The following is a 26,416-nucleotide window of genomic DNA, read 5'->3' on the forward strand; positions in this document are numbered from 1 at the left end:
CAGCAGTTAGCAGCCTCCTGCGCTGGGAGCCCACCGCAGTTCACTCCCTGTCTTGTCCTGCAGCCTAGAAACAGGCTGGCCCCCAGCCTCCAGGCTTTGGAGAATGAACTTGCAGAAGTCTTGTTCTCTGTGAGGGACATTCCTTTGTCTTGTTCTGGCAAAATGAGACATTTTTTCATAGCATTCTATTCTCTGAAAGCATTCACTGCAAAGGGTGATCGTGAAGGTTTTTGATTTTTCCTGTGAACTTACTATAACCCATGACCTCATTATCATTCACAGGAGGCTGATTGTTTAGGTAATGACCACAGACCCTCTGTGCCTTCTCCAGTTCTCAAAAGTGTTTAATGTGCCATGTGTGGTGGCGCATGGCTGCAATCCCAGCCATTCAGGAGGCTGCAGGATGATGCACGTTCATGGCCAGCTGGGGCAACTTAGCGAGACCCTGTCTCAAAAAATAGGGCTGAGAATATAGTTCCATGGTGGACTATTCAATCCCTAATACCGCCAAAACAAAGTGCTTGCCAATTACAGCAGTGCTGGAAAATTGGAAAGGCTGGTGTGGATCCTCCTAGAAATTGCATTTGGGCATTTGGAGAGTCACATTTTCACAAGTATTTTTGCCGCACACATGACTTTTCCCTTCAGAGTACACTGATACAGAATGAGAATGACAAAACTTGGTGTTGGTCACTGAATTTGAGTTCTCACTTTAATTGCCCCAGGGGTCACAAATTAGGGGCCAGAAAAGTAGCAAGATCCTTTAAAATAGCCTCTATTTAGCTCTAACAAATTCCTGTCTTTGGGGAATTAAGTTTCAGTGTTGCCAGATGTTTTTTCCTTAGAGACCAGAAACCAAATTCATTTGTGAGATTTCACTTTTAAATGTTGACAACTTACTGAAAAATTTTTTAAATGTCATGTCTAAAAACATGTGACTTCTAATCAAGACTTTTGTGCCCTACCCAAGAATTACAGCCACACACGTCACTGAAGCAGATGTTGCGTGATCTCTTAAGGATATAAATTTTATTACTATCTCTTTTCTCTTAACTGAAAAATCTAATACAACAGGCCAAGAATAACTGTTCTGTTTCTAAGAAAAACACTGTCCGTAAATAAATGTGCCTTGCAGTGTAGTAAGAATGTTTTTATGTCTCACAGATGATTCCCAGCGGGTTCAGCCTGGCATAAAGCAAGGATGCAGACTGGTTCCTGAAAACCTCCCCTACCTCAGCATCACTGGCTGTGGCACACACAGCTTTACTGTTGGGCCTTGGCATGCCTGTTCTCTATCGTAGAGACTGATTTTTCTACTGGTGGACTCAAGTTTCATCTGACTGAAAACACCTGCTTTTTATAATCGGAAAGTTACAAAGGGAGTGAACTGTGAGAAGTAAGGTGGTAAATGTCTGCATTTGTGGGTGACCTCTGTGTCTAACCCCAAGAGCTTTGAAACTTCCCCAGGTCTTTTCAGCCTCAGAAGCTGAGACCTTGCTAAAGTTTGAAACGCCCTTTGGCCTTTGGCATCATGTAAAAAGATTAGCATCCAGACTGATATTGATGAATGCAAAGATTTACAGGTCATTGGTTGTTGGGTGTTTTTTTTTTTAAAAGCCAGTCTACTTCTAGACAAAATGTAAACTGTTCATACATTCTCTTATGTGTCACAGTGAAAAACAAGTACCCATAAGTACCCGTATGTGTGATAGGGCAGACAGAGGGCTCCACCTGCTCTGCCCTTGAAAAGGCCTGTGGCCACCCTGGTGAAATGCCAGCTTTGCCTCTGCTTGGATTTCCTGGAGTCATCCCACTGGAGCACCAGCAGACCCCAAAGGGAGAGCAGGGGAGGGGAAGGGGATCTTTTGAAATGTTTCCAGGAGCTCTGTCCAGTGTCTTCATTCATCTTCTGGCCCAGGAGTGCTGTGCAGAGCTATACGGACACTGATGAGACTATGGATCTGTTGCCATTCTCTAAGGAAGTCTTGGCTTGCAGTGTGGCTGCCTGGATTCGAAAATGTGTCCTTGACTCCATGGAGTAATTCTTGTAGTTTTGCCTAGAAGTGAGCAAAGAATCAGACACATGGAGCCCTTTACTCCTGAAAGTCTTTTCTCCCATTTGAGATGTGTGAGCATCCCACCGTCATCCCAGCCAAGGAAAAGTTTCTAGAGGCTTAAATCCCCATCCTGTCCAAAGAGAGCTGAGACCTGTCCAATAAAAGGATTAACCAAAAGGGTGTGTGCCCCTCACCTTTCACACCACTCTTGGTCCTATGGGGTCTCTAAACTTAAGAGTGGCTTTAGGAGAGAGCGCCCTGGACAGGAAACCAAAAGACTCGGCCTTCCTCTGACCCACAGCTGGTTTGTGGTGTGACCGCCCAGCAACTCACTGTCTGTCTGGGATTCCAAAGAGTTCCTTCAAAAATGGAGGAGGAAGCTTTCCTAGGGTGGGCGAAGCTAGATGCAGGGAAATAGGCCTGGCATCTGCACTGCCCCACCACCCCAGCCACAGTCTGCCGCACTGCTGCCTGGGCTCTTCTGTCCCTGGCCAGCCCTGAGCTCAGAATAAAGGACAAATCAAGGTGACCTAAGGCTTACTTGGCAGATTCCAGGAGTTTGATGGCTTCTTCGTTTCTGCCTTGTTCCATAAATAGGAGAGCCAACTCCAGTAGGGCATTTGGAATCAAGTAGTGGTCATATTTAATCTTCTTTTCACTATAAAACAAGAAAGGCCTCACAGGCTTTGCTCCTTCATGTCCTCCTCCGGAGCCTTCCCAGAAGTCATGTGAGAATGCCTGAGCTGAATTCCAACTTGGGAAGTTTCCTACTACACAGCTTTAGAAAACCTGGGAATGGGCCTGGGGTATAGCTCAGCAGCACAGCGCCTGCCTGGCAAGCGCGAGGTCCTGAGTTCAATTCCTGGTACCAAAAAAGAAAGCCTTGGAATCCACAGCAGAGCTTTCCTGTTCTGTACCCTAGGCCCCAGTTCTTTGAATTAATGGCTTCCTGTCATGCCCTTAGCTTACTCCCCAACTCAGTCACCTTTCTCCTCAAGGCTGCATGGCCTATTACATAGTCAAGTCTGAGGCTCTGATTTGCTCCTCTCCCTCAAGCTGCTCCAGAAACAAACTTAAAACCCAAGGCTGCTCTGCCCAGGATTCTTCCAGGTTCCATGCACGGAATCAAAAGATTAACGATCTGAGCACAACATCTGGGCCTTTCTCAGTCTAGCCTGCTTTATTCCATCTTCAACCCTTTTCTCTCTGCGCCTTCATCCAGACAGAGAAGGACCTCATCATGTGACCCCAACCTCCAAAGTGTTTCCTGTGTCCAGGCATTTGTGTAAGCTGTACCAGTCCACTTGAAACTTTCTTCCTTGCTTTTTCTACAGGAGAGACAGGCGTGGTGGGACACATGCGTAATCTCAGCCCTCAAGGAGGCTGAAGCAGGAGAGTCACTGAAAGAGGCCAGCCTGGGCTATATAGTGAGTTCAAAGCCAGCCTGAACTGTGTAGTGAGACTCTGTCTCAAAAAACAAAAACTAAAATGTTGGCCTTAGCCTTTCCTGGTATCTCCCATTAGATTTAGGTGCTCCTCCAGGCACCATCTGTCCACTCTGGATCCTCCCAGCATGGCCCCAACTGTACTAGGCTGGGTTGACAGAGCTATGGCAGCCAGGACAGAGTTGCTACCACAGGAGACGCCATGGCTGGGGTCCTACAGCAGGCAGTTGAGCAGCTTGGTGCAGGCTGGGGTTGAACAATCTGCACCAACATGGGGTCCTGGCACAGGGTGACCCAAGTATACATGCAGGAGTAAAGCCAGCTGTGGCAGCTGCTGTGATGGGTGTGAGGATAAAGGAGCCCTAAAAATGCTTCCTGGGAGACCCCAGCCCAGTGGGAGGAGCCGGGGCACTTACCTGGCAGCAATGCTCCTGAAATTCTCCTCGGCCTCTTGGACCCGACCCAAGTATTTCAGACACAGGCCTTTCAACAGCTTCATCAAGCACTCATCATCAGCAGAGTACTCATTCTCTAAGGAGGGGATGAGGAAGAAGTCAGGCTTGCTTTCTCTGCAACGGCTACAAGCACCCTGCTCTGCAGGCCCAGGACACAGGCGCATCAGATGGCCCTGTCCTCAGAAAACTACCATGTGAGAAGGAGAGCAGAGGCCTGGGCATTCGATAACACTAGCAAGTTGGGACTACCTGAAGGGAGCCCAGAGGCTATGGAAGCCCAGAGGCCTCACTGACCAGGGGACAGAGGACTGCTGCTTAGAGTTGACATCTTGAAGCTCAGCACAGTAAAACAGAGGACAGTTAACAGGGAGAGAGAAGGGGCCAGGTACTGTTAACAGAATGACCTGACCTAGTCTGTGAAGACCTGACCTAGTCTGGCAGATACAAGGGCCTGCATGTAGTCACCTGGGCCCTGTGCCAGCACCGCTTCGGCCTTGGTGATGATCTCAAGCATCCCATCCGTGAGTTCCGGCTGCTTCCCAATCACAGCGTAGCCATTCCAAATGTACATCATTTCCTGGGAGCAGGGGTGGGGCAAGTCAGTCCTAGGCTTTTGCCCCACTTGGGCCTCAGTTTCCCATCTGTAAGATGGACAGTTCCTCAGAGGGTCTCCAAAGGCCTTCCTGGCTATAATCTTCCAAGACCAGTCTCATCTTGGCCTATGTGAGCTTCAAGGAGTTCTGGAAGGAACTTTGTCCTTTATGATTGGGAACTTACCCTACTTCTGTGAACATAAGATAGGCAGCATCCTCATCCCTGCTCATAGCTACCAGCATTTCTCACCTCCTTTCCTGCTCAGGGCACCCCTGAATGCTATTACATCCTCTCCCAACCTCTCTCCATCCTTTGAGGACCAACCCATGCCTACCCTCCCCAAGGAGATCTTCCTTTTTGCTCCAATTCAACAATAATTTACTTTAGGACAACAGGCTATTTTTTTTCTTCTTTTTCTCCTCCACCACCTTTTCTAAATCCATTTTATTTCGAGGAAGAGGAGGAGAAAAATGAGGAGGAGAAAGTTAGTAAATGTCTCATTAAAAAGGGTTTTGGATCTGTGCCCAAATGTAGAAAAGATCAAATTCTTCAGTTTTTCCTGCTGACTTCCATACAGATTAGCATGCAAAGGTGCCCAAAAATTCTATGTAACTTTGTTAGGCCTGTCTTTCTCAAGGCATTAAATCATAGAAAACCATTTCTTGATTAAGTTTTTTTTTTTTTTTTTGTCTTTTTCCTTTTTATCGGTACCGGGGATTGAACTCACGACCGCCTGCTTGCAAGGCAGGCGCTTATGCTGCTGAGCTAAATCCCTAGCCCCAAGTATTTTTTCCAATCACAGTTTGGAAAATTCTCCCCTAAATTTTTGGCATAGTTCTATCTCCTACCCTTCCTACAATAACTCCCTCCCCATTTGATAGGAACAGTGTTACTGTTTGTTTATTCATTCACTTGGTTTTTTGAGACAAGGTCTCACTGTGTAGTCCAGGCTGGCCTCAAACTCACAATGATCCTCCTGCTTCTGCCTCCCAAGCGCTAGGATTACAGGCATGAGCCCATCACACCTGGCTTCTGTATAGTTCAAACTGTAAAATATTTTAAAACCTGCCCAGAAATATTCAGGATACAAGATTTAAATTCTGTATAAAAAGTTTCAAATTTATAAAGTGTTTAACACATTTTATCAGTAAATTCTCAGAACTGCTTTGTTAAGTGGGCAGGGTTCATATTCTTATACTCACTGAGGGAAGAGGGAACTTATCTAAGGTTATACACACAAGACCAGAAAAAGCCTTCTCTGAACAGGGCCTCTACTTTGCTGGCTGCCTTACTGAGCAACAGCAGGACAGAGCAGCTGGAAGCACCTCTGATGCCTGCTCTGATCAGGCCTGGGGTTAGTAAAGTCACAGCAACTCAGTCAGGCTCTGCAGCCAGCTACTAAGTTCAAATTTTGATGCTTCCAACTCGCCAGCGGTGGTGAGTTGGTTCATCTTTGTATTTGCCTATTAGGCCTTAACATCCCTGCCACGTGTTATTTGAATAAAATTGAATATGACATGGGCTGGGATTGCAGCCCTCAGAAAAAAGTCAGCTTATTGAGGGGGGACAATCTGAATGACTATTACATGACAAAACTGGAACAGACAATCAGGGATTGCAGATGGTGACCTCTCTCTCTGCCTAAGGGGATAGCCTGCCCAAGAGAGCTGCTCTTTCTGCCCTGAGGAACCTGCAGCCCACTGGCCTGTGTTCTGACACCCAGCCTCCTCAGACCACCCTTGGGGACAAAGCATTGGTCACCTCTGCCCTGGTCTTCCTGCAGCCCCAGGTGAATTGTGAAGCCCTCTCCAGACCCCAAGGCCCAACATCTTTTTTCCTCGTCCACTTCCCTCCAGCAATGGCTGTCAACTAATTCCCACAACCCCAATCTCAAGGGCCAGTGAAGACCTCCTACCCACCAGAGCAGGGATTGGCAATGAGACAGGGTTGGGGGAGAGGTAGCGCCTTGACTTCCGAATGGCAAACTTCTCTGTAGGTAGCGATTTCCCAGCAATCTTGAGCTTCAGGCCTGGCACAGCTCTGGGAAAGAGAAGGGGAGGTTGGGATGGGATAAGAAAAAGCAAGAGAGGACTGAGGGTTCCCAGTCTATCAGCTTTGTGGGACTCAGTTTCCCCATGTGTATGGTGAGTGTTGGACTCTAAAGAGTCTCACAGGTATGAAACAGCCTTGTTCGGTAACCTGACTACTTCCTTGGCTGGGGAAGGGACCCCAAACTGGCAGGATGGATCTCAACGCCCCTAGATCTGCCCTCTCTGCCAGCTAACTCCCCCAAATTTTAGGCCTCATTTTCCTGGGAGAGCCCAACAAAAGTCGAACCCTGGTTTCACACAGGAGACTGACACTCAGAGGAAGGGTGGGGGTGGGGCCCCATAAGATTAAACAGCGCAATGAACTGCCCTCTTATGCCTCCTCAGCCACTCCAGAGTAAAATGCAGTGTGCAGCCGAGCAGCTCCACATCTGAAGCCATACCCACCAGCTCAGACTCCTGCCATGGTCCCTGGGTATGGCTATGATCTCGGGCCTGGGCCACTTAGGCTCAGGAAAACAGCTGGGCCTAGGGGTGATGCCACCCCAAATTCCTTGCCTTCTTATGCAGCATGGAGCCTCTCCAGGCTCAAGTGTTGGTGATGACACCTATGCCTACCCTCAGGATTTCTGGGTGGGTTCTGTGAGATGGGGATATGGGGCTCACTGTAGTAGCAGGCATCCCACACATCCTGTTGTTAGAACAGCAGTCGCCCAGGGAGCTCCTGTGATACCCACTTCCAGGTCTGCAAGTGGGGCTGACCGACTGACTGGCCTCACTGTGACTGCAGGAAGGTGCTGGGCCCTGTCATCACAGCTGAGCCGTCCCCTGCAGACTTCTCTGACCCCCTCACAGGTGGCTGGAGAAGAATGGAAACAGCACCACTTGGTGGCAACTCTCCAGCTCCCTACTCCTACGCAGGCTCTTTGTGTGCAGTATGGGGATTGAACCTAGATCTTTTATGTATATATATATTTTATGTTCAGACAGGATCTCAGTCACTAAGTTACCCAGGCTGGGCTTGAACTTGTGATCTTCCTGCCTCAACCTCCCAGAGTGCTAGGATTACAGGCATGTACCACCACACCTGGTTTTCCAGGCTCTTTAAAATTTTCTCAGGGCTGGGGCTGTAGCTCAGTGGCACAACACCTGCCTGGCAGTCACAAGGTCCTGAGTTTGATTCCTGGTACAAAAAAACCCTCTCTGTTTGTCATTCACTACTGTAAACTACATATTCTTATAGCAAACAACCTTGTAAGGGAGGTTATTCAAGTTTAAAAACTTAATTCTTTCACAATTCTGGTCGCAATCAGCACTGGACAAGAACTAAATCAATTCTATGATTAGGTTCCATGTTTGTTTGAGACAAGATCTCACTATGTAGTCCAGGCTGGCCTTGAATACAAGGCAATTCTCCTGCCACAGCCTCCCAAGTACTGGGATTATAGGCGTGCACTCCATACCCAGCTAGGTTCCGTGTGGACCTGATGGGGGACGGTTGCCCAGCACAGCTTCTCTAAGCCCCAGCTAGGATAGCTGGTCTGCACTGCGGAGCCCACCTGAATAACTCCACTTCATCATCCCCAAATGGCTTGTAGTCCTCCTTCCCAAACATGCTGAGGTAGGCAGCCTTCATGTAGAAGTAGGTGGCCTGAGAGAGAGAGCAGGCAAGCAACAGTCAAAGGTGTGCGTCTCTGACCAGAGCACCTCATCTGGACCTTACTGTGCCCAGCACAGGGGTTGACAGTGGGCCCAGGCCCAGGGGAGAACACCAAACAGAAGGAGCCAGAGCAACTTGAGGACATGAGCTGGGAATCATCAAGGATCCACACAATGAGCAGGGAGAAGCAGTGACAGCACAGAGAGCCCTTGAGGGCTGATGCAAAGACCCCACAGAGCCTCCGTGCAGTGTGTTGTATAAAGAGGGATGAGACAGAAAAGTGGCAGGGCCCTGGGCAGGCTCAGTCAGGCTCTTCTGGGAAGTGCCTGTGAGCGAGCACCAGGCCCTGGACATGCATCCCCTCCTGCCCTCCCCAAGACAACGCCAGAGAGGAACCTGCACCTCCACTTCCTAAAACTCCAGAGCTCCTGGGGCATACAGAGCAGGAGCCCACCTGGGATCTGGCTCACTAAATCGCAGTGTACACACACACACACACACACACACACACACACACACACACACACACACAGAAAAAACAGCCCGCAGGAACAGCCCTGGCCAGACTGGGAGTATCCACCTTGCGGGCTACCAGGAAAGGCACCTGGCTGTGCTGCCCTCACACGGCTGAGCCCTGAATTGCAGCTCCTGCCTCCTGCAGCTGCTGCCAAGGAAAACATCTGCCAACAGCCAAGACAGAAACACAGGGGTGGAGAAGGAAAGGGAGCAGGACATCCTGGAGCCTCTGCGGGAGGCAGAAAGCAGCCTCCACCTGGCAGCCACTCCTGCCAAGGTCTGCCCTTCCCTGTGTGAGGAAAAACCGGTCTCAGTGGGATCTGACAGAGTCCCTCAAAGGAAACTCGTCCCTGCCCACCTTTAACCTCTTGGCCCCTCCCTCTCTCTCTCTCCTGCCCCTGAGGTGTCAGGGAAGCAACCAGGTCCTGCTACCTTCAGCTCCTGCCTAGCTCTGGAATCTCACTGGTCTTGCCCTCTTCTGCCATCTCCCTGTTATTCCAGCTGCACTGGCCTCCCTGCACCTGCTGCCGCCACAGCGCCCTCCTGCCGGAAGTCCTCTTCCAGGGAGCCATGTGACCTCGACCTTCACTGTCCTCAGCTTCTCTGCCAGGCTTCCGGACACCCATGTGAGCGAGCCTGACTCCATCTGTGCGTGTGTTTCTTGTCACTCTCTTCACCAGTACTTGAGCCTTGAGCAGGGTTTCCTTCACTCTTGCATTCCTAGCCTAGGTAAGAGGGCACTGGGCATGCACAAACCTGAACCCCGAGGAGTTCAAGGGCTCCTCCAACTCTCGCTGTTAGAATAAAGCCCACACAACCCTAGAGGCCCTTCTGATCTTCCCCTAAACTCCTTTTCTGCTTATGCACTGTCACTGTTGCTGCCACCCTGAGCCTCCCAATCCCCCATCCCAGGACTCTACTGTCCGATGCAGGGTGCATTTCCCCACCCCCCACCTCAGACCGCTCATCCTCCCTGTGCCGTTGGTTGTGAAGTGGATACAGTGACCTACAGGGATGAACATCAAGCTCATGGGCAGGTGACAAGAAACAGTAGCCGCCCTCCAATGGAAGCCTGGTCTCCTCAGGATAATCTGATCCTCTGCCCTCTGCACCAATATCAACTTGCTAGGTTGCCCTCCCAGTGTCTGTGTCAAGCAGATAGTGTTTGTCCTGCAGAGGCCATCAGCTCCAAGAAGGGGGGTGCTTCCTGTCCCCTGCATGCCTGCACCCACAGCCCATGCCTGGAGCCTCTGCACCTGCCGCTCCCTGGCTCCATCCTTGCGCTTCCCCCATTCTGCACCTCACATGCTCCAACACTCAGCTCAGAGGTCCAGTCTTCCTGAAGCCTGCCTTCTCCTCCTGGCTGGCTCTGACTCCCAGGGCTGCCCTGCACTCTCAGATCCCCACTTCACTGCACTGAGAGTTGAAGCTGATGGATGCTGTGGTAGCCAAATGCTGGGATGAGGGCCCAGAACTCAGGATTTTATACCCCTCTGAGGACAGCTGCAGACCCAGAGGACTTAACTGTCCCAAAGTCACACAGTGAGCTGAGCACACAGCTTGTTCTCACAGGGGACATCCTGACACCCTGCTTCTCCTCAGTAGCTCTGCAGACACTTAGGCCTCCCCTTACCTATTTGGGGCTCCAGCTGGCCACTTCACTACATAGGAAGTCTTGAACAATCACTGTTAGCTCACAAAGGTTCTGAGCCTTTGTCCTTGTTGGGGTGGGAGATGGGGGGGGTGGGGTTGTCTCTGAGCAGGTGCTTTTGCAGCAGGGCAGAACCCCCACCTCCTCCCATGGCCTGGCAGCACGGGAAAAGCAGAGACTTCCAAGCCTCACAGAATTGTCCTATCCAGGTCTGTCACCAACAGCTACGTGGACTGGCATATGAGCATATTAGCCCCTGAGCCTCAACGTACTTCAGCCTCACTGGGTGTGGCATGGAGGAAATGGCAGTGCTAGACTATGAGCGGCTAGGGAAAGCCTCCTGGAGCCCTGCTTGCCCCAAGAAACTCTTTCCTCTTGGTCCCTGGGCAACAGCACTGAGGAGGGACTTCCACATGAAGGTGCAATAGGGAAGAGAAACAATGACTAGATATGGATGACAACTAGGTCCATGGACATGTGCCAGGGCAGGACAGTTCTAACGGTGCCTGGAATGCTTTGCAGAGAAGGCTTCTAAGGTTGCAGCAAGGCTCACAGCAAAGGGTGCCAGGATCCATTAGTGATGTCTGCTGTGGGCAAGGATAGAGTCACGGGGCTCCTCACACTATTACTAGATTACATACTGTCTGATGAGCTAGATAAATCTACACTTCCTGGTTCAGAGGTCTGTGCTGTTGCTATGATGAAAATAGCTAATCCTTGCCATTCGACACTTGCCATGATAAGTTTCATCTATGGTGGGAGGGCACCTAGTTTTCTTTGTTTTTCCTACATGGTATATTGTTAATCCTGCACACACACACACACACACACACACACACACACACACACACACTCACACGTGCCCATGCTACTTCCAGGTAAGTCTCCTCATCTTCCTTCTATAGAACCACTGCTCTCCTCTCAGGTCATGCGGCATCTTCCCAGCACCTTTGTTCCAGTCCTTGACAAAGGATTTAATTAAGGTAGGTCAGTGAAGCTCACCTATGGGACTGCAGTGGAAACCAAGAGGAAGAGGCAGCCCCTGATCACCTTGCCTGGCACATAAAAACAACCTGCCTGCCAACAAGGTGTCAGGAAGACAACAGCCACTGATGGAAAGACTAAGCCTGATGATGACGTATTTTCAATTCCTGGATCCAGCCCTATCTGAAGTCAAGTTTGCCTAGATTTTTCAGTTATATAAACCAACAAGCCTTCTGTGTTGAAAACTGCACAGCCCCATACAATAGCCACGAGTCTTATGTGGTTATTTCATTGAAATTAACTGAATTTAAGACACTACATTTCTCAGGTTGCACATTTCAAGTGCTGAAATACACACAAGAGCAAATGGCTACCACACTGGAACAGTGCAAAACGCATTGTTTCTGCCATAGCCAACAGTTCTGCGGGACAGCGTTTGCCTAGGCGTGAGAGCCATGTTCCTAGCCACATGTCACTAACTATATCAACCAACATATTATACTTCTGGGGACATGGCTCAGTGGTAGAGAGTGAGCCCAGCAGCTCCAGTCCCATCTCTAGTACCAAATGCACAAACATGGACAAGCAATGGCTCTGAGGTGCTTTCTGACCCTGAGTCCTAGCAGAGCATATGGTTCCATGTGAATGCAGCTGGCACATCTGTATCCTGTCAGGGGTTGGCTTGGCCACTGGTCTGGGGCTCATGGCCAGTCCGGGTGGGGTCTGCCTCCCCCTGCCCCAACACGTGTGTTAGCCCACCTTGGACCAGGAGTTCTCTTTGCTGAGAAGGTCGGCATAGAAGTAGGCCATCTTCCACTGGCCCTTGTAGGTGAAGCACCACATGAGCTCCCAGTAGCACATGTGGTGGAACTGCTTCCAGTGCTGCTGAGCCTCACAGCACTCTTCAAACCGCCGGATGGCCTGCGGGCACTTCTGGTCAGCTTTGCGGTCCCCCCAGGTCTCAGCCTCCCTCTGAACCTCCCTCCCCCCCGACCACGGCAGCCTGGGTTGGCTGTTCCATGCAGACCCAGGAAGGGCTTCCACATCCTGAGTCTGCAGGACTCAGGCCTGCTGCTGCCCCTCTTCAGGACTCCATACTTGATCTTAGCCAAAAGGGCTAGAAGTGATGCTGAAGCTCTAGATTTTGGGTCACAAAATGAAATGGTGGGACATAGCTGCAAGCCAGCAGTTTCTATGGGGCTCCCAAGATTGGGTGCATTTGTCCTGCAGGGGCCAGCTAGATACCTAAGATTTCACACTGTAGTCTGTGGTGCAGTCCTAGGCTTAGTGCTGGGGTCCCAACCACGATGTTCCCTATGACGGCTCCCTCAGCCCTCAGTACCACCTAATTGCCACATCCTAAGCAAGCAGTCTTTCCCCGCCCTCCTCCCTGGAGCACTCCTTCAGCAGGGGTGTCACCATCCTGCAGCTCCTGTCAAAGTCCCAGAGCACAAGTGCCAGGGCCTCCCTTATCCTCCCAGGCTGCCTCAGGTCAGAAGCACCCCTGTCACTCCTACTCTCTCACTGGTTCTCTTGGGGTCATCCCTTCCTGTCTGCTCTGTCTCTGTAGATGCCCGTTTGTCTGATGTCCTGGTGGTCTGGGAGACCCCTGGCACCTCCATTACTCACCGAGTCAATGTTGCCTTTAATAGCTTCAATCCGCCCCGCAAAGAACAGGAAGATGGCGCCCTGCAGTGATACACACGTGGGGCCATGAGGCTCCAGGGCCACTCGCAGGCTGAGGTTGCCTGGCAAAGGGTGGGCTCACCTTGGGATATCGGTTCAGGTAGGGCTTCAGCAGCTTCTCTGCCTCCGAGATGTTGACATTCCCAGTACCTAAGGCAGTGGCAAGGGAGTCACAACCAGCTCCTCCCCACAAGCTACTGTCCCCCTGCACAAGGCCATAATTCATCCCATGTCCAGGGCCCAAAGGATGGAACGAGAGTGAAGACCCCCCACCACCACCACAGCACATCGAAGGCTCGGTCACCAGGCGCCCAGAGACTGCATTCCACATGCTTTCCTGGGTGGGCACAACAGTCCCCTCTCGTGGACGAGAGGACCATGGCTGGAACCCAGTCCCGCAGTGAGGAAGGGCAGTCAGCAGCCTGGGCACCAGGAAAGTGGCTGTGGCTCTGTTAGTTTTGTTTCAAGGACACCAACCCAAGTGCCAGGAGCCTGAGCAGGCCTACGGCCTGCTGCCCTGGAAACGCAGCCCCGGGGACTCCTACCAAGCACGAAGGTGAGGAAGGTGTGGTAGCAGAGCAGCAGCATGACACAGAGTACCGCACGGAAACTGTGGCCTGTCGCACCCTCCTTCAGCTGCAGCAGTCCATAGTCCTGGGAGAGAAGACAGCCGGGGGTTCCCAGGAGGGCAGGGAGGGGCCCAGGAGGTCCCTGAGCAGCTGAAAGGGACCCTGATGCCGCGGCAGGTCCAGGAGAATGCTGGGCTCAGAATCTGCAGCCCTGGAGGTCGGAGGTCGGAGGTCGGGCAGCTGTGCCTAGCCTATGACCTGGAGGTCGGAGGTCGGGCAGCTATGCCTCGCCTATGACCACGAGCCAGGGGCTGCCTTTCAGTGCTCAGCTCCGCTCTGCACTGCTGAGGCTGCCCAAGGCTTGGCCGGATCTCCTGTGTCCCATCTTGGCCAAGCTCCTCTCTATAGCTCCCTGCATGTACCTACTGGCCATGAGCCTGGGCAGAAGGACAAAGGCAAGACAATCTTCCCACTGGCTTCAGCCATGATGAGGCCAAGAGGCCTGGCCACCAGGAAGCTCCAGCAGAAGCTCCACGCTCCTCCCTTCCTCCTCTCCTCCATAGCATTCTTGTTCTGTCTAAAACACCAGCCTGACCTGTCCTTTCCACCCCATCCTGCCTTTGGGTCACCTGTCCCACCGCGGTCCTTCCTCACGCCCACCTTCCCATTAGTCTGGAGATCCCTCTGGTGCCGTGAGGGCCTGCAGAAGAAAAGTCAAACTCCAGTGACTGTGGAGCCACCAGCTGTGGGGTGCTGGCACCAACCAAGATTTTCAGGATCCAGGGACAGGTGTCCAGAGCGTCAAGCTCCACATGAGGGACCTCCCTCTTCGGGCCTCTTTGTCCTTCCAGAGAGACCCAGTGGAGCCTGGCCCATGCACATGCACCCAGACTCCAGTCCGGCTCCCTCTTCTCCAGGACAGGTGACCTCTACCTGTCATCTAGTTCCTGAGATTGTGTGGGCCTCAATATTTATATGATTATATCCTAATGCAAACATGGGTTTGGGAATAGTTTCTTTTAAATAAATTTAAATAAAAATTACAGGTTGCTTTTGAAAAGATAATATATGAATAATAAACAGAGGCCCATGGGACAGCAGGTACCAGAAGGACCAGAGCAAGTGCATGTCTGCACAATACTCACACCTGACTGAGAGGCAGGCAGTGATCATGGGACCCTGCAGCTGCGGCAATGACCACGCCCCACAGGGTCCAGGCTTTGTCCAGGGCCCCACACTGAGGGGGCTGATCTGAGAGGCTGCCAGGTGCTGCAGCTCCTCCACCCCACTCTGCCCAGTCCAGCAACAGTCTAGCAGGCAGGTGCTCACCTTGTTCCCTGAAAACCCCACAAACTCGAGCAGCCGCAGAATCCTAGTCGGCAGCATGGACAGTGTCTGCAGAAACAGAGACAGGGATACATGGGGGCTCCCGAGGGGTAGAGCGCTTCCACCCCAGGGCCTGCTCCTTGAACAGGTCTTATCAGGGAAGGACAGAGCTGCCACCTCCCGAGAGTGGGCACAGGGCTCACTGCTCCCTCTGCCTGCAGCGCCTTCCTGTCACCTGTCACCTGAGGAAGAAACCTGAGGTTCCTCCAAGGCCCAGTAAGGCTCACCTCACTCCTCTAGCAAACCTTCCCCAGTTCCTCCAGAAGAGAACACAGCTCTCTGTCCCCCGTGGGTCACCAGCTGTTTCTAGGCCTTTCACCTCCTCTGCCACTGGCAAGTATTTAGCAACTGCCTTTCCAGGGCAGAATAGTCCTTCATTTGCAGGGTTTACTGCTATGCTGAGTCCTGTCACGCTACCAACCCAACACTCAGAGGCACAGAGAGGCCCTTGAGCCAGCTCCACTCCCTCTACCAGACCCCAACTGTGCACGGTTCATCTTCGGACGGCCGGACAGTGACTACACCTGAGGCTGGGGAGACGGACCTGGAGCCCACATGGGGCAGCTCCAACTCACCAGGTTAAAGGCTCCCACGCCGAGCTTCACCCCTCCTTCAAAATGCCGGTGGCTCTCCCCCTTGCAGTACTGCGAGGATTGGACAAGACTGTCCAGCTCCCTGTGGAAGACAGGAGCCCTGTTTGGGCCACACATAGGGATCCAGAGGGCAGGAGCTGGGCAGCTCTGAGGAACTGGTGTTCGAAAACTATCCATTCTTGTCCCTCATGGTGATAACATTTCTGGCCCCTGAATCACAGCAACACTGGACTTGTGTGTGCCTTGTTCAGCTTCCTGGGTCTGTGCTGTGCACTGCATCTGTGTCTCCACAGACGGGAGAACTGCAGATGGGGTGGAAGAGGGGACCGTGAATGCACAGCAGGCAGCTCAGTGTGGCCAAGTGTTTAGAGGTCAGTACAGTCTCGGCCTGAGATCAGCAGATATTGCCCAGTGTATATCTAGCACTAGCACCCCTAATGTGTCATCTTAATACTTCCTCCCTTGGGGAGTCTCCCCACAATTCACTTGGCCAAATGTGACCCTCCTAGTCACCAACTATATAGTGTGCTCAGTTCAGCGCCCCTGGGCCAGCAGAGCCCCTAAAGAGATCCTGTCTCTTTCCTAGTCTGGGAGCACCTCAAGGGATGCCACCAGTGGGCACAACAGAGGCCTCTCTGTGCCAGCCTCCAGAACACACAAGGAGAACAGTGTACAGGCAGCTACCCAGGGTGCTCCCCTCAAGGACAACCTCCACCAAGTCACTAATAAGAGCCTCTTAGAAGAAGAACCCTGAGGCCTGACCTAGGTGGAATCAAGAAGGATGGGCACAGCCTGAGACCATACTCATAAGTGAAATAAATCAAACCCACATGTATAAATACCGAATAGTTTGCCTAGTGTAAGGAATGATAACAATACATAAAAGCATGTGGGAATCATGATTCCCCATTATATTGCTTTAAAACCGTATAATGTTTTCATTCATTAATTATAATGGTTTTATTCTGGGCTGTTTGATTTTATTGTCTATGATGGTATGAACAACTATTTTGGAGAAAACAACACATCATTAATAGCTAGTGCTGATTTAATATCATCGTGTTTTGAAGTCCCATCAAGCTTTTGTTCTTCTGTCTCCATTGGTCTTAATATGATATATCTTATTGGATTTTATTATGTGTGATAGTACAAACAAAAACTTTTATAGACAAAGAGATAATGTAGAAACCATTGTTTGTTTTCTGTTAGTTGGTTCTAAATACTCTGTAATACTGTCATTCTCTTGAATGGTTTTACATTGTCTTGATATGTTTGATGCTACAGTATACAAAGTTATACTCAGATATTTCAAAGAAAGAGACACTATGGTAACTACTGTTATGTCGAAATATCTTGTGGTGAAACACTATGTTGCTTAAATTGTTATGTTCTGACCTGTGCTGTTGTGTTGTTACGTACTCTTTTATCTCAAACTCCTTTTTTTATTATTTATTTTTTATTTTTATCTTTTTAATTAAGGGGAAAATAAATTTTAAAATAGCAGGATATATTATAGTAACCCACTCTGATTTCCTGTTAACTTGATTTGAAACCCTGTATTGCTCTCACCATTTTGTTTTGACTGATTTTAATCTATTCTGTTTTGCTTGATAGTATCAAGTTTGAGAGTATAGGCAACAACTGTGAAGACAGTAAGATTCAATATGATGTCCATTCTGGTTTGACTATTGTCTTCTTTTGAAGTCCTGTAATGTCTCCAATGTTTGTTTTATTGGTTTTGTTCTGTACTGTTTTGTTCAATGTTATTATAACTGATGATATAGGCAATTCTTTTTAAGATAGCAAGAGGCATTATGGTAACCATTGTTGATCACCTTGAATTCTGCTTTCACATCATGTACTATGTCCATCCTTTTGATTTGACTGACTGTTTTGTTATGTCACATTTGGTTTTATTCTCTTCAAAAAAAAAAGTAATAAGAACTGTGGGAGTAATAAAACCCAAAGTGTGTAATTGTCATTGTAAAAAAGAGAGGAAAAGAAAGTGCTGTAAAGGATATAACTGCATGTATATTTAAGCGTGTAAGATAGATAACCATATTACTGAGTTTTGTTGGATCATTAGACAGAACTGTTTTCAGTCTCACTGTTTGAATGTCTACTTTATATGCTTTAATTTTGTAACTTGAACAACTATTTCTAAGATGACAATATGTAATCTATTAACTAGTGATTTCCTATTTTTTTTGAAATTCTGTATTACTTGTACCCTTTTTCTTTTTCTCCTTAAATAAAATTAAAAAAAAAAGAAGGCTCCATGAAGGAGGTGACACAATCTGAGGAGAAACCTGAAGGATGAGTTGGAGTTAGGTGTACAGTGTCCCTGACAGAGAAGAGAGAGCCCTGGGGTCTAAGGCAAAGGGCAGTGGGAGGGCAGAAGGGAGCCCCCCAGACCAGGACCAGAGCAGGACGAGCCTGGGGTGCAGAGTGGCCTGACGTGGTGTGTGCATCGGGGACTGGAGGGCCCAGAACACTCATCGGTCAGGGAGTCCTCGGACAGTTCTGGCACAGGTCCCCAAGGTGACACAGGATTCATTCACATCCTGCCCCGTGCTGTACCCCAGCAGCACCTTGTCACACTTCCAGCAACACCCAGTTCTGCAGCAAAGTGGGGAAGATGGACACGAGGAGTCCCAGGTAAGCTTTTAATAGGGAGTAAGTTTTCATGTAAAATTTAAGGGAAGGAAACGGCTTAAAGAACTGTGTTTGATTTGGGATTGTAGATATGGGACTATGGAATCATACCGGGTAAAAGTATTCTGGACTGAATTGTCTTTCTTTCCTGCATGGAAATGAATCTGATCCTCAGAGAGCTTGTGTGTGTGTGTGTGTGTGTGTGCATATGTGCCACATATATGTGCATCATCACTGTTAACCTGAAGGTCAAAGAAGGCTTTGCAGGGAAAGGGGCATTTGCCTGGGCCTGCATGATACGTAGTTCTCTTGATAGTCCTAAAACCCTATGCCAGAGTCTCCCTCCCTCCCTCCCTCCCCCAGGTGAGGCTGTGGAACCCAGGTGTTATTTTTCCCTAGCGAAAGAACAGGGTTGGCATTCAGGAGGTCAAATGAACAGCCACAGCACAAAATCAAAGGACCATTATGCTAAAAAACTTATATTTGGAGGTTCCTGAGCTTAGCTTTCGAGGCTCAAGACTCCCAGCCAGTACTCTCCTCCCACAGAGCCCGAGGGGACACATAGCAGGCCGTCACACCAGCCACCCACATGCCAGCCCTGCTCACTTGTACGTCTGGTAGCTGTTCCGGACCTTGATGCCGCCCTTGATGAAGCTCACCATGTTCTCATCCTACAGGAAGGAGAGGTGTGAGAGCGTGGCCTGGGGTTGCTGCAGGCCGGGGATGGCACCAGGGGCCACTTGCCTCTCCCCTTACCAGATCTGGGTGGATCGTCAAGACCTGCGTTAGATGGTCTGTTGTAACTATAGCCCAGACACTCTGCTGAGTCATGCAGTGATAGCTCTCCAAACCCCAACATGTGTTTGGAAGATCAGGGTCTTGACTTGGCCAGATATAGGCTCAAATCCTTGCTTGCCACTTGCTAATCAAGGGACCCTGACAAACTGTTCTCCCCTAAGTGTGCCCTTTGCTGGCCTCTGAGGCAAAGATTAAACAATAAATATAAACATAGGAAAGGAAACTAACGCAAGAGACATAAAAAGGACCTATCGGGACTGTAGTGTTTGTTGAATGAAAGTGTAAAACGGGCTTTGTGACAAATGCCTGTTACACAGAGTGACCCTTGATAGCAGTCAAAAGCAGTGCCAAGGCAGAAGCACCAGCATGGTAATGGGCAGGGCTGTCTTTGGTGAGACAAAGGAATGGCATGGGCAAGCGGGTGGCGCACAGGCAGAGGGTCCCTGCTGCTCTGGCTTCACCCAGTCTTGAGTTCAGGGATTGTTGCCTTGAAACTCCCAGCCTCCCCTCCCGGGACGGGGCTCCTACCTGCAAGAAGGTCAGCGCCGCCCTCTGTAGCAGGCACTCTGCATAGCAGACTTCGGCATGGATTTCCTCTGCAAAGAGAAACAAAACTCTGTGGCCCCTGGACTCTCAACGCGGATGCCATGCACGTGGCACCACTGGCGGCACTGTCTGCTGCTGGCTCTTCCAGGCTCCCAATGCCCTGCCCTGCACTGAGAGGTCACAAGCCGCACACGGGCACCACACAAAGATGCCATTCAGGCTATAATGGGCCAGACCTTCCTTCTGCTGCCGCCAGCTCTCTTGTTCCAATGTGTCACCTTCTCAAACTCCAGTCCCCTTGGCCCACATGAGATCACTAGGACAAGCGGGTCAGCACACCTAACCTCACACTCCACTCTAAGCATTGCCTGGCCCACGGAGCAAAGCCACTGTCCTGTGACAGATTTCCCTCTCCTTGGTTTCAGGTTGCTGGCCTGTAACGCTGGCAGGTGGGTGGGATCACCTGTGCACGATGCCCTAACAGGGGCCACGCCTCAAAACATCCTAGGCTTAACCCACCCACGTCCCGGGGCCAAGGCCCAGCCTGCTAAGTGACAACTGGGAGAGTAACTGTCCCTTCCTGTCCTTTCCCTGGCCTAGAGCTACCCCAGATGCCCACCTTCTGTGAACTGGTCCATTGTGGAGCGATGCACCAGGTTGCTGAAGGAGTCTGTCACCGAAGACTTTCTCCGGTGCCTGAAGGGGGAAAGGGGCCTCAGGTCACTCAGTGAGGGTCAGTGGGGGCCCACTCACCTCGTCACACATACTGCACACCAGACAATGCCCAGAAGGGCAGCACTAGGAGATAGAACATAGGCTTTGGGATCAGAAAGAGAAGTTTCAAGATTCTAGCAAAAAATCCACCTTACCTCTCTGAGCCTCCAAGCCTCACTGGTAAACGGGGATGGCTGACACCTGTCTCCGTCACCGGAGTACCAGGCAGTCCAGGGCCAGCCTGCCCAGCCTGATGGGTGTGTACTCAGCAGCTCCCTGCTTGTCTCAGCTTTGGCTCTCTGTACCCCTTTCATCTACTTCTGCCACCCAGGTCTTGGTGCCTGCTCACCTGCGCTGTCTGCTTGGGACTTCTAGAAGGCTCTTCCTCACTCAGAGGCTCACAGCTCTGCTCTGCCCTGGGATGCAGCCTGGGCTTCTGGGGCAGCTTCTAAGCCACTGGGACCCCTCTCACAGGATTCTCTGAACTCTGGACTCCCAGAGCCCCCTCCTCCTCCCCCCTGCCCTGGCCAGAGCCTGGTCACCATTCAGGTCCCTTCCCTTGGGCTAGGGTTGACCCTCTCAACCTCCCGAGCATCCCTGCCTCCTGCTGAGATATTGCTGCATAGACAGCCAGGGTCTGGCCCATTGCAGGTTGGATACTGAGATAGGCCAGGCTGACCGCAAGGTGGGCCTTGCAACCCTAAATCCCTGTCCCTGCTGTGGCCCTGACCTCTGACACAGTGACTGAGCTTCCTTCATCATGTTGCCGGCGAGCAGGATGTCCTGGGGGTCGAAGGTCATCATGGCCTGCATCTCGAGGATGGTGGCGTACGTCAGCGAGTGATACATGCTCTCCTTGGTTCTGCAGGAGGGAAGGGACACTGAAACTGCCACTCTTCACACTGCAGTAGTGCCGGGGCTATTCACCCTGGCATGCAAGCCTTGAGCTGCTGTCCTGCCTGGGGGAGATGAGTCTAGGGAGAGGAGCATCTGACTCTTTTACTGTTACTCAAAGGACCTTAAACAGGTCCCCAAATCTCTTCTTCCTGCTGTGTGGCCCTCAGGGACCTTCTAAGCCCAAGCCTCAGCTCCTTCTGTCTCCTGGAAGGGTGGCAGCAGAGGTGGCATGAGGCCTAACAGAGGGCTCTATGGTGCACAGACCTAAGGCGGTCTTCCCTCCCCTGCCGGGGGCCTGCCTCTTGCCTTCTGCCCCCTCCTCCAAAGGCTCTGTCTGTCCTTAGTCCCCATCCCAGGGCTAAGTGCCATTGACACCCCCTGGCCTTCCTCACAAGCCATCGGCTGCCTCAACCCATGCGGTACCTTGTCGTACCCTGCTTGAACCTTACAGGTGCTAAACGATGCCAGCCCTGCCTGGTTCACCAGCATTTTTTTTTTTATACTAAAGATTGAAACCAGGGTCTTTTATCCTATGCTACATCCTCACTCTTTTTTATTTTTATTTTGAGACAAGTTCTCACTAAGTTGCTAACTTATCCAGGCTAGGTTCAGACTTGGAATCCTCCTGCCTCAGCTCCAGAGGGCCACCAGAGGGTGACCAGTATGCCCCAGCATGCCCAGCTTCTCTCTAGCCTCCTATATCCTAAGCCTTCCATGATCTGGTCACACTCAAGTCCGTACCTTGGGCTCAGTGATCCACACAGACTTTCCTGAGAAGCCCCACACGTTCCTTCCCTGAGCCTTTGCACCTGCTGTTTCCTCCACCTGAGATGCCCTTCCCGGGATTCCGCATTCCCAACTCATCGCTCAGGCCCCCAAATGAGCTCCTTCTCAGGGAGCCTGTCTGTGACTAGGCAGAGCCCACACTCAGCTGACATCAGCCCAGCTCAGCTCTCTCTGCAGACTGTGGGCACCTCGAGGACACATCTCAGCCCGACTCATCTCCCTCCTCAGCATAAAGCCACAGCCTCAGGAATCCTCCTGCTCCTTCCCAGCTGCAGATTAGGCTGGCGGGAGGAGGTTGGTGGGTGTGGGGTGTGCTCAGGGGGTGCACAGTCCCTGACCACCTGGGGCGGTGATGCTGGAGAGATGCCTGGGAGGGAGCGGGTGCACATCCACCTCATCCCTGCCCCACGCGCACTTGTCAATTATTTATGAAACGTCTTGGTGCCAGGCTTATGCTGGGAACTTGAAAGAGAGGTGACTAAGATTTATAGATGGTTTTATGTGAGACCATGTGACTTGAATTGGTTTCCTTCTTGATCATAAAATACCTGTGCCTGAGTTGCCTTTTGCTCCTGGGTGGCCCTCAGTGGTGGGCTCCTGAGAAACAGAGGTTTGTGAAGGGAGAAAAGGACAGACACCTCGCCCGCCCTGCCAGCCTGCTCCAGGGCAGCTTCCCCTGAGAGTAGCAGCTGCCTAAAGGGTGAGGGCAGACACAACATAAACTCAGAATTCCTCAGACACAGGCTGGAACAAACCTCTGCTTTGCTGGTCAGCAGCTGTGTGACCTCAGGAAGTCTCATAGCCTCTCTCAGCCTCAAGTTTGTCCTCTCTCAAATAGTAACCCTTCTTGTCTCAGGGCTTTTTGAGTGATTTAAATAAGACACCCAGGCCAGTAGCCACATCACCACACTCAATAAATATGAACTGTCCCACATCCTGCCAGGGTCAAGAGTCACTCCAAGGGCTAGAGATATGGCAGATGGCACAGCGCCTACCCGACAAGCGCAAGATCCTGAGTTCAATTCCTGGTACCAATAAATAAATAAATAAATACAACCAAGGGTCAACCCCAGCAGAAATCTTTTCTGTGGGAAGGGGACTCCCTTCAGAACCTCCCTCAGGCCTAACAGTCAAGCCCTTGCCTTTCTCCTGTCTGTCTGCAGGTGTGAGCCACAGGACTCAGCTCTACCTGGCAAGCCAGGTGTAGTGGGGGCCCAGGAAGAGAGACAGCCCCACCCAGGCAGCTGGCAGACAAAGTGGAATTCCAGTCAGAGCCCAAAGCTCCTCCCCAGCTTCTCACCTAGAAGCCTCCCAGCTCAGATCTGCACTGGAAGATGAAGTCTCATCACCCCCTGGGTGATGATGTCCCAGCCTGGGCCTCGCCTCAATCCGTGTGTGTCCCTTGTTTGCAAAGATTCCATGCCCTTGAGCTGATGTCACCTGATGCCCACGAGGCTCTCACCTTCTGGGGCCCATTACAGCTGTCATGCTGGGGAGGATACTGGAAGAGCTGTCGCAGAGCAGGGTGCAGGGCTGGAGTGCCGGTTACCACCCTCAGGTAGCCTTAGCCCTCCTTTCCTCAGGTAGTGCCCAAGTTCTGGCCTCATCAGATCCTAGTCAGTCATCCTGTCCCAGCCTCCTCACCTTTCTCAACTCCTATTACTGCTTCCTGGGCCCCCAACTCCAGCTTTGGCCTAGGACCTCCAACTCCCCAGCCAAGGACAGGCACCGTCTGTGGCCTGTTGGGAACCACACCACACAGCAGGTGAGCGGGAGCAATGCTTCATCTGCATTTACAGCCACTGGATCGGAAGCCAGGCCCATTGTTCACATCACCAGCTGAGCTCCACCTCCTATCAGATCTGCTAGGCCAGGGGGATCCAGGACTCAAGGGATCCAAGTTTCAGAGGATCTAGGTTATGCCTCAGGTCCCCCCACTCACGGGCTGAGGAGGTATGTGATCTATATAGCCCTCAGACTCCCATGTTTGGTTTAATTCTCTGCTGTCACTGCCTTGACATTTTCAATAATTTGAGAAAAAAAAATGTGAACCTTTTCATTTTGCAATATACCCTGGGAATTTACATGGCCAGTCCTAAAACCTTTGCAGCTTGCTCCTTACCCATAAGAGGTGGAGTCTGTAGTGATTGGCTGATTGTGTCAATTTGAGAAGTTTAGAAGCATCCTTCCCTGGTTGTCCCCCAACACCTGTGTCCTTTCAGTCTCAGCAGGTAACCTTGCCTCTTCCCTCCAAGAAATACCAGGCCGCCCATGTGGACATGCCCTGGCCTTCCTGCACCACATGTATACAGGTCACACTCTCTCTCTGCCTGTCTCATGCCTCCAAGGTCAAAAGGCAGTGCAAGGTCCTCCCATGCAAGGTGACCTAGCACCTCCACAGCCCCAGAAGCATGCAGCAGTCCCAGAGGGGCTCAAGGTCTGGATGGGCCTGAATGTGAGTCCCAGCACCACTACATACAAGCCATGATCATTTACTTATCAAGAAAATCAAGGCACTGGGGATTTAGCTCATCGGCGTAAGTACCTGCCTGGCAACTCAAGGTCATGAGTTTAATCCCTGGTACCAAAAAAGAAAAGAAAATCAACAGCCAGGCCTAGTGGCAGATGCCTGCTACCCCAGCACTCCAGAGGCTGAGGCAAGAGGACCTCTACAAGTTCAAGGCAGCCTGGGCTACAAAGTGCGTTCAAGGCCAGCCTGAACTGCATAGCAAGACCCTATCTCAAAAAAACAAAAACAAAAACAGAAAAAAAAAAGAGAAAAGAAGCCTCCCTGCTCCAGAGATGGTACCCACAGACACAGGGGTAAGGAGCATACACTAGAAGCACAGACATCATTCAAGAACTGGTGTCCAAGCCCAATTACCTCCTAAAGCACAGAGTAAAAACAGTTTAATGAGACAATGTATGAACAAACAGGAGTAGTGAATCAATTGAACTTCAACCTTTTAGAAAACTTCATAACTACCAATTGGGTTGGGGACCTGGTTTGTTTGTTTGGCTGGTTGTTTGGTTTTAAGCAGGAACCATTTTTTCTAGACCAGTGACTCTCATGGAGACAGCCTCCTGGAAAGACTGGTACTCCCTCTAGGGTGACATTTCCTCCTCTTTCAGAGCACCTGGCTGGAGTGAGGGATCAAGGGAAGGCTACAGAGGAAAAGTCCTCTTAAGCCACCAGCAGTAGGTACGGCTTTTGAGCCAGCCCATGCCATCTGCTTTTACTGTTTAATTTTTTCCTATGCTCTGACTTCCTTCTACTGACTCCACGTCTGCAGGGCAGTCTAGAGTTAGAGCACAGTGGGGCCTGGTTTTTGCTAGAAGAGAAAGCTCAGTGCTTGAGTGTAGCAGGGCAGGCCTGGGACAGCCAATTTGCAGTGCCAGGGGGTGGCTGTGGTCCGGGGTCCAGGGACAGAAAGTAATCAGGCAGGAAGTGGAAGCCAGGAGCCTTAGAAAACCAGTGGGAGGGGAACTCGGATATTCAGTGATAGAACAGGACAGAGTCTGGCCTGCCTGAGGATGGAGCCATGCTGTGCTTGCCAAGACCCTGTCAGAGAATGGGCATGGGTGTGCGACTGCCACCAGAGGACTCACTGTGACCGTCACACCCTGGATCTCCCCACCACAATGGGTCAGCAAGTCTAGAGGAAGTGCACAGGTCAGCCTTGGGGACTCACAGAAACAGGTGGCATCACCTGGGCGGTTACTTTCCCAGGTCTCAGACAAACCAGGCCTAGTGGCTCAGAGAATAGCCTGAGAACTCAGCCTCAGAGAACGAGGTCAATGAGAGAAAGCAGCAGTCCCCCTCCCCCTTCTCAGAGTTCAGACAGACCCCCAGGCTAAGAAATGGGGACTTCCTGGGCCCTCGGACTCTAACATGCTGAGAGCTGAGACCCAGCCCCTGTCTGCTGGAGCACTCAAGCCAGTCCCACTTGTCACAGGCTGCTTGGCACACTTTCCAGTGGGCCTTTGAGTGAACTCTTATTTATTTATTTTACTTGTTTATTTTAGTGAAAGGATCTTAGTAAACTGAGGGGATTCATGATTGTGACCAGATAACCAGCTCATTAAGCACCAGAGGAAAGGTCCACGAGAAGAGAATTCCCATCATTACACAGAACTCAGGAAGCTGGAGAAAGCCAAGATTGTGGGGGAGGGGGGAGCATTTTTAACAGAATAATATTCTGTGACAATAGAAATAACATCAAGGAGTCAGAGTATCCATTAGTCAAGAATAAAGTCACTTAGAGAGAAAAACCCCAGAGAACAACAAAGGACTTTAGGGGTTAGTCATATAATTTTATAGAAGTAAAGAAAAGCCAAACAGGACTAGATGATAAGGTTGAGGAAATTTCCCTAAA

General features: G+C 50.9%; 1 protein-coding gene across 4 annotated transcripts in view; it reads right to left on the reverse strand.

Annotated features, from left to right (window-relative positions):
• Nucleotides 1–1,002: 1,002 nt before the first annotated feature.
• Nucleotides 1,003–26,416, reverse strand: part of Ttc39a (tetratricopeptide repeat domain 39A) — a 34,328-nt gene continuing 8,914 nt past the window's right edge. For 3 of the 4 annotated variants that reach the window (XM_013144902.3, XM_063236496.1, XM_063236495.1), the window contains exons 3-18: nucleotides 21,088–21,219; nucleotides 20,263–20,339; nucleotides 19,626–19,693; nucleotides 18,906–18,970; nucleotides 15,627–15,726; nucleotides 14,995–15,060; nucleotides 13,642–13,750; nucleotides 13,179–13,246; nucleotides 13,040–13,099; nucleotides 12,170–12,331; nucleotides 8,159–8,250; nucleotides 6,471–6,591; nucleotides 4,423–4,534; nucleotides 3,919–4,033; nucleotides 2,599–2,715; nucleotides 1,003–2,057 (exon numbers count right to left, since the gene is read on the reverse strand). In XM_013144902.3, coding sequence (XP_013000356.1) covers nucleotides 1,934–2,057; nucleotides 2,599–2,715; nucleotides 3,919–4,033; nucleotides 4,423–4,534; nucleotides 6,471–6,591; nucleotides 8,159–8,250; nucleotides 12,170–12,331; nucleotides 13,040–13,099; nucleotides 13,179–13,246; nucleotides 13,642–13,750; nucleotides 14,995–15,060; nucleotides 15,627–15,726; nucleotides 18,906–18,970; nucleotides 19,626–19,693; nucleotides 20,263–20,339; nucleotides 21,088–21,219 — 1,588 coding nt within the window. In that variant the 3' untranslated portion in view covers nucleotides 1,003–1,933. Of the gene's footprint in view, nucleotides 2,058–2,598; nucleotides 2,716–3,918; nucleotides 4,034–4,422; nucleotides 4,535–6,470; nucleotides 6,592–8,158; nucleotides 8,251–12,169; nucleotides 12,332–13,039; nucleotides 13,100–13,178; nucleotides 13,247–13,641; nucleotides 13,751–14,994; nucleotides 15,061–15,626; nucleotides 15,727–18,905; nucleotides 18,971–19,625; nucleotides 19,694–20,262; nucleotides 20,340–20,512; nucleotides 21,061–21,087; nucleotides 21,220–26,416 lie in introns of those variants that run through there. The other variant, XM_063236497.1, reaches the window with a different exon arrangement.

This window comes from Cavia porcellus, unplaced genomic scaffold (assembly GCF_034190915.1).
Source record: "Cavia porcellus strain 051 isolate PalLab524CR breed Dunkin Hartley unplaced genomic scaffold, mCavPor4.1 scaffold_25, whole genome shotgun sequence".
In the NCBI taxonomy this organism is placed as follows: domain Eukaryota; kingdom Metazoa; phylum Chordata; class Mammalia; order Rodentia; family Caviidae; genus Cavia; species Cavia porcellus.